Source organism: Opisthorchis viverrini (assembly GCF_000715545.1).
Source record: "Opisthorchis viverrini unplaced genomic scaffold opera_v5_501, whole genome shotgun sequence".
Classification (NCBI taxonomy): domain Eukaryota; kingdom Metazoa; phylum Platyhelminthes; class Trematoda; order Opisthorchiida; family Opisthorchiidae; genus Opisthorchis; species Opisthorchis viverrini.
Genome location: NW_008752165.1, coordinates 96,042 through 104,193, shown reverse-complemented (window position 1 = coordinate 104,193; position 8,152 = coordinate 96,042). Strand labels below are relative to the sequence as shown.

At 42.3% G+C, this 8,152-nt stretch overlaps 1 protein-coding gene across 1 annotated transcript in view; it reads right to left on the bottom strand.

Annotated features, from left to right (window-relative positions):
- T265_11470 (hypothetical protein) overlaps positions 1–1,417 on the bottom strand; it is a gene marked incomplete at both ends in the record, with an annotated part of 97,566 nt that extends 96,149 nt beyond the window's left edge. The window contains one exon of the mRNA XM_009178134.1: positions 1,026–1,417. Coding sequence (XP_009176398.1) covers positions 1,026–1,066 — 41 coding nt within the window. The remainder of the gene's footprint in view (positions 1–1,025) is intronic.
- Between the last annotated feature and the right edge of the window lie 6,735 nt (positions 1,418–8,152).

Sequence of the window (8,152 nt, the reverse complement as noted above, 5' to 3'; positions counted from 1 at the left end):
TAGACAGAGGGTAGGGGTTTAGTGCGAAGAATCCATGTGTCCTTAAGGTTGCCGATCAAGCATAGGATGTCCACACCTCTGGACAGCATCAAAATGAACACATCTGATAACTGTTCAGTCCAACGTATAATAGGCAGAGCCTGAAACATGAAAGCTGATGAGGTGTCACCCGTGCATAGTCAGTGTTTCGAAGTCCAGAAGTGAACAAAACCGTCGTCGAGAATTTTGATCTCGAGGCCGCCAGATGTCGGCATTTTAACAAGAGCGGAATCTCAGCACAAGCTTAAAATTCAGATCAAGGCAGTTATCATCGTCGACAGTGATACGTCGGTAATATACTGGCGCTTTGCTCTCATTAACCTTGAGGCAAGAAACTCTTAGTGAAGAGTGGATTCAAAAGGAAAGGTAAGTATCTGGTGCGAACAAGCCATATGTATTCTAAACACGCCTACATCTTTGACGCCATCTGCGGCCTCGACACATTGTCTTCGTGGATCCCATCTGACAGTAGTCCAACACACAATGATGAGGGTGAATCTTAGCTGGGCAGTCCAGCCAGAAAATTATAGCATTGTTTATGAAGAATAAGCCGGACGCTTCTCGTACATCTTGTTTCCGCGATGTCCTTTGGATCGACTGAACATTTCAAGTAGCAGTAATACAAATGATGTGATCAACCCAAGTTGGTGAGGGGGATAGAACTCACTAGCTACCGATAACCAAACGAAAGCTATGCTATTAGTGCTGATATGCGCCATAAACCAAAGCAGACTTGTGAAGTTAGACCTCACATAATTGCCCCACAGGAAATAGAGTAACAGTCGAAGATCCACATTTCTCCAACCGACCAATCTCAGAAGTCGTATTCTCCTATTAAGTAAGGTTTTGAACATACCGGTAACCAAAGCAAAATACGCATGCTTAAAGTATTCTACTGTTCCTTCTATAAATTAGTAAGTATTTCAATCCCCTCAGAAATTGAGACTGTTCAGATAGTCATAACAGATTGCTGATGCAGGACTTACTCAAATGGAGCCGCAGACCATCGTCTGACTCTTCGTCGCATGATTCCTGACACGTGTTGTCACCTCAGATCCAGCTTTCACTTGGCAAAAAACAGCGACGAGTTTGAGTATGAGCGCAAATGAATGGATGACGTTTAGTGGGAGCCGTCACTGAATAAATACCGCTGAGTTTCAAAGACGTTGTGCTTTGTAATGTTGATAAACAGATGGTGGTATGCTTCTGATAAACTCGGCTAAATATGAGGCAAAGCACTAAGGCTGCCCGTGTTCAACGCCTCGGTCAAACGCCGTGTGCGTCTTCTGGGTCGGCGGGTTTTGTTGTACCACTACGACCGGCGCTGGCGTCACGAGGTGGCGGTATCGCGTGCGCGCGTGTTGTTAGTGTGGTGCTGCTACTCACGCACATAAAAGTGCCGGTACTTTAAGTTTCCCGGTTAGGAATAGTTGCTTGTTTTTCATTGTGTTCCACCGGTTCGGTAACCAATCGGTAGTGACCTGTGTTGCATCTTTGCGTAGGTGGATGAATACTACACACACACACACACACACACACACTGTCCCGGCGAATCCCACTTCTGTCGACCTGTTTGCACGCGTAAGTTTGCGTGCTTTCTGTCTCGCTTCCAGGTCACCGGTTGACCTAAGTGGGCAAGCAAATGGTTAGGTCTTTGATTTCGTGACTAGTACAATCGTTTCTTGGCAAGTGATTGTCAAGTGTCATACCTAGGTCTGGGGAACACGAACTGGTGGACCTGGTTTTTGAAGACTGCTCATTGCTTGGCCAGCGACTAAGCAGTAATTAGTGAGAGAAACCGAATGAGTGTAAACCGCTTAGAAAAGGTACCCGCTTTAGGCGTAAACAGGACTTCTAGGTGCAAGCATAATGTAACTTGGCTTGTAGGGGGTTCGAATTACAAGAGTTACTTCCAGGAAACACTTTTTGCAGTACGGTAAATCCATTCAGTAATATAACTCGCTGGAATTATATAGGTTTAACTTAATCCATTTTTAAATGACTTCCGTTCAGCGGTACTTAAAATGACTGGTAAGGTTTTCTGCAATGTAGGTGCAAGAAAAATTGCAAGAGATAAAAACGTGAGAACGAGACGTCCCTACCAGAACATCTGCGGGTCAAAACTCACCACTGATGCGGAAAACGTAGCAAGTGTTCGCCAATACCAGTTGCTTCTTTATTTATTCATTGAATGAATGAATGAATGAATGAATAATGAATGAATGAATGAATGAATGAATGAATGAATGAATGAATGAATGAATGAATGAATGAATGAATGAATGAATGAATGGAATGATGAATGAATGAATGAATGAATGAATGAATGAATGAATGAATGAATGAATGAATGAATGAATGAATGAATGAATGAATGAATGAATGAATGAATGAATGAATGAATGAATGAATGAATGAATGAATGAATGAATGAATGAATGAATGAATGAATGAATGAATGAATGAATGAATGAATGAATGAATGAATGAATGAATGAATGAATGAATGAATGAATGAATGAATGAATGAATGAATGAATGAATGAATGAATGAATGAATGAATGAATGAATGAATGAATGAATGAATGAATGAATGAATGAATGAATGAATGAATGAATGAATGAATGAATGAATGAATGAATGAATGAATGAATGAATGAATGAATGAATGAATGAATGAATGAAAATACCGCTAGGTGTTTGCTTAATTTAGCGGTACATGATATCGTCTGATAAGCTGTTGATGAAAAATTGTGAAAAATTCGCGAACATTCTGAAGCAACTGAGACGTATTAGATGGACTAGATCCTGAGAGTTCAATCATTAGATGTCCTACTGGCTTATTTTCGCAAAATCCACGTCAGATTTGCTCATCAAAGATTCGCCTGACGTGGTCAACTGGTGACAGATAAAACCTGAAAATCCAAGTCTGCCAGACTATTCAGTAAGTTTTTGCCCTTGCTTGAGACGTGTCGTCTTGCATGAAAAAAATGTCACGAACTTTTGAACAAGATCAGGGATATTTGTTTAGCTACTGTGATGCACCAGGTCCAAGTGATTAACTCAAACTAAGCGCCAAGAATAAGCATCATTTAAACAAAGTTGCTGACGCTTGTGAACTTCGAGATGCTTCAACTGACCATCTACTGTCATCACATTACTTATGAAATCTATACTGAAAGCATAAGGAAACACGAAATTAGACGTCAAGAAGGAGTGAGGAAGTGATTTTTGGGATATGACCCAATGGTGAGTAAAAATGGAACAAAGTTCGGGGTTCTGGGCTTGTCAGAAATGTGTGAAACAGCACTAAATGGGTTGGGAGTAGACATGAACAGATAACAGAAGGACGGTGGCCCAGCTATTGGTTACGACAGCACTGAGCCTGCCAGACTACGCGATATGGAGAAGACAGATAACTGGGGGACACGGCTGTATTGCCAGGACAAAACGTACAGAGCCTCTACGTAAATATATAGGATGACTAAACGGCCAAATATGGTCGGTCACTTGTTCGCTCCTTACAGCCAATGGTGGTGTTTCGGTCGTGAACATTCTCAGGCCCACTACGCTGGTCGTCTGTTGCTAAGCCGTTTGGTGAGAGCCGCCAACTCACCTACTTTCCAGACGTGTCGAACCGATGATGACTTTGGGGATGCGTCACTCTCTGCACATGTACTTTTTCTTCTGTCTGGGCGCGCCCTGACAAGAAGCCGGTTTTTGTGTGTCCTACTTCACTCCAGGATAGTTGAACTCATCAGCATGTTCGAAAACGATCACTAGCATGTTCGAAAACGATCACCAGCATGTTCTTCTGGACACACAAGTTGGGATGCAGACATCCGACGACCACATGATTCTCCAACCAAAGAGTGACCCCATGATTTGGCAGCTGACAATTTGGAATGAGTCATCTATGCCGGTGCAGTTTGGTATATAAGCAATGGGTTTTGTGATAGCATTTTTGGAAGTACTTTTGGCCAGTGGAAATAGCAACCTGAGAACTGGCAGTCGCCTATTTGTTTCACCTGCATACTTACTACCGCACATATATTAACATGCTTAGGCCCAGTTTGTCGTAGATAGAATAGGCAGACTACCCTTCACAGGTGCCTGCAGTATGTTTGTTTTTCTTGCCAAAGGGACCAAACCGGTTGTAGGTTGGTGTACTGCAAACTGTAAGCGCCAATTTATAGGTAGATGCACAATTTCTGTTTTGGCTACAAAGCTATTTATGCCCTTGGCAGGGTGGAAAATTGCTGGGGTATATCGCTTGCCCCAGGCTTCCCTCCTTATTCGCTGGGCGCTAGTTTCGTTAATGTGTGGAGAGAATATTCGGTGTTCCACAAATAAGTGTGCGCATCAGGATGTCTTTATTACTGAGAGAGACAAATCCTCAAACTGTGAGCTTTCTGTTAGGCTAATTTTTTTGGAGCTATCGGATTCTCCGATAAATCAGGTCATTGTCCTCTTTTTCAACAGGAAATTTGATGCCGGGCCGTGAGGGATTTAGATGTTCAAACACAAAGTAATTGCATATAACAGATGTTTCGTCAGTATGATGGCACTGGTGATGGGATCAGCTAATTTCTCGTCTGGAGTAATTACAATTACGTTGAAAAAGAACAGCCGACCACTTTGGCTCCATGTCCATATGGTCCACCTCCAAGGAAAAAGTGCAATTTTTTTAATCACACAATCCAAAGAGATCCTGCTCTGATAGGAATCGTTGGATTAACCAGTACACAGGTAGAAAATTATTCCACATCAAGTGATACCATTCGTTTGCCGGCAATGTCTGTTCAATACATTCAACGCTATCCCCGAGGATATAATGACCTAATTGTCCGTTAACAGGAGCTCGTGGGAATGTGAGTAAAAATGATGTGATCGAATAAACCATCTGAAGAGTCACCTGTAGTAATGTTGGAGTGTCGAAGTGAAGTGCACGGCCACAAAATCAAAAGTCATTGGGTGTGTGGTGGTTTTCAACCTTCACCAGTTCACTGAGTTCAGTCCATAGCTGTTTTCGTGATAAGTTCAAACCACATTCATTGCGCGGTACGCGGATGCATGCTGTAGCCTCAAGAATAAGCAGTTGATTAAACAACCAATCATGGGAGTATCAGAAGAGAAGTAACTTTGCTCACATTACTTGAAGAACATATTTGCTCTTCCTTTGCTCGGTTAACTCGCTTAAGGCAACCTATTCTGCTGTTACAGACTCTGTTGGTAATAGCAACCAAGATACAATACACTGCGAAATCTGGTCTTTTGTTAAACATGGGTTGATAATTTAAAAGTGCCGTACCAAAGGCTCCACACAGAATGCAATCAACCAACTTAGCTCAGTTGCTTGTGGCAGTTGCGGTGGCATTCGCCATTCATATACTCCGCTTTCGAGTCCTCTTGATAACAAGCGAGGTTGGAGACCTCCGAAAATCACTTTCTCTCTGAAACTTCGAAAAACCTGCACAATATGAAGAGCGAGGTTCGTCTGTTGGTGGCATGATGAAAAACGGTCAGTCAATAATGCGTTCCCATTTGAGTGTGAGTAAGTACTTTTTCTCCGGTTATTTCACCCATTCGGTCGTGTGATAACTCCTTATTTATCTGTTTACAAACGGGAGTTTTGAAACACTTTATAGTACGTCAACTACAAATGAGCGCTGTGAATGTTGTTGTTATGCCCTTCCTCTCCGAAACGCATAGCTGCAATTCGCCATTGCAGTTTAAATCTCGGCCAAGAGCCGATACACTTTCTAGTGTGAAAGCCATATTATTCTGCTCTGTAAGCCACATAACTGTTGCTGGAATGGACAGACGGAGGCTGAATTCACTAGCTACGTAGTTGCCATATATAGAAGGTTAATAACTAGGCCTTTTTTAGTGAGCGAGTGTTCACAAAGCAGGACAAGATTCACGATGCTTGATCGGCTTAACATATGATCGGTTAACATATGTAAGCACTTGAGCTAGGTCCAATGTGTATGGATTTCACGCCTGACCAGCGGGAAAATACATTTTTTGCGTTTTATACCTTAGGTGTCATCAGGCAGCATAAAAGGGCGCGCAATATCTGGGAGTGGAACGTCTGGTTGAGGAATAAGATCGTTCAGCCCCAGCCCCCTTCCGGTGTCCAGGTGTCATGCCACCCGAAGGAAGCAAGAACGCTGGGATACTGCCAAGTTGCCCAGGCCTAAACAGGGGAAGTCGGGAGGCAGAGGCTGGGTTCGAACCACAGACCTTTTGGTCAGTAAATCCGCTCCCTATTCACTGACCATCGCGCTCCCTGAGGAGTAAGATATGCATACCGTTTTGTATTCTAGAGCCCCTGATTTGAAAATGTGAGTCTTATGAGGCGATAAGGTTCCAGAAAGCCTGTTGAAAAGAAGGGGATGGAACCAAACGACGTGGAATGTGAGCAGAAAACAAGAAAGCGTTAAACTCGCTGTCTCTAAAGTACTATCTAGCTGAGCTTAGATTTTCATACTTAGCAAATATGCTCATGGATATAGAGCGCGTGTATGAAATTGCAGTTATTCCATTCCGGCAAATCGGATGCAATTAAGTAAGCTTCCGATATCCTAGGGTGAACTTGTATCATATAAAATCACAGAAACGAAAAATGTGTGATGACCGGGGGTTATCAACCAGGTATCATCTGACCATGTAGAAGGGAGGGGAATCATGGTAGTACCCGATACGAGCAGACCAAAATTTGTGCTTGAATTTATACTAGAGTTCGAAGTGGCATAACATAAACCGGAATGAATTGGGTGTTGAATATTAGAGAGAAACCGACGTAAAAGTTCCTCACTGAGCAACACGGCGTCCGTTAACTAGAACGTTAACAGAAGCGATCCTTGAAATTTCAGTGCACCTAAAATGTGCTGTAGTGATTTTGCAATGAGACAAAAGTTCTTCTTGAACAACTAAAGGAATACTTAGTGTGAAATTATCCTTGCAGTTGTGAACTTCGTCGTAATATTTTGTGATAGAGGCAACATCCTTGGTTTGGCTGAATGATAGGCCAGTCTTGAAACGAATGGGTTCCGTTTAAATGTGATGGCAATGAATTCTGAAGTAGAACTTCTTTGTCCGTAAGACGAAAGGAGTTACAGAGTCTCCATCACGGTGCCTGCCTGGAATCATTTCCGCCTAATCCCTACTTTGGTCTGCCATGTCAGCTACGTGGCTACACATGCGCACGAAAAAAGTTAGCGTATTTTTTTAAACACAGTATGAGTGAAAACGATGTATTGTGAAAATGGTGAGGTAGTAATGAAGTAATGAAACGTAGAAAAGTACTTTCGAATCTTTCGATGTCACTGAAAAGCGTACAATCAGGCCGACTCATGTATGCTAACAGCATAGTGGAAAGGTCTAAACTAGATGGGCTTTCATTGATGGCACCACTGGGTGAAATTCATAGGAAATGGGTTGCACTCACTGCAGAGCTTGCAATGCAAAGCCAGATAACTAATGCTTTGGGAGAGGAAGCCATACGCTGAACGGAGACAATTGCACGATTTACGTTTTGCGTTGGTGAAGATACTACTAAGCCTGTGACGGCGATCAATAAGACCATCCAATCGGGTTGGACCATGAACAATCATCCAGGTGAATCTGTTTCCCAGAATACTATGCATTTAGGCTTAATAAAACTCACCTGTATTGGTATTTTCCATCATAAAGCGTTTCAACTCACTCATGTTTCCAGAATTCTGAGGACTTTCGTTCAAGCTTTACGTTCATGTTGCGTCCAGGGTATTCAACAAAGTCGTGTTTGTAGCGGTTGATCGAAAGTGTGGCCGACTTCCATCATGATGTAACAATATATTGTTATTTCATGTTAGCAACAAGAACTAAAAACCGATTCTAAAAAACTTCATTCTGGGACTTTACTGTAGTAGTCCGTTACTAAAGATGCAGGTCTTTTGAGGAAGCTGTTAGGTGGAGATTATTTTGAGAGACTAGTGTTCATCGTGGTCTAATCCGACTTTAAACTGAACCGGCAGACTCTGATGGACGTTATGATAACTGTTTGTTTGAGAAATTTCTAGCAATGAATATCTTTTTTTTTTTCTCACAATTTTGCGGTTCATGGT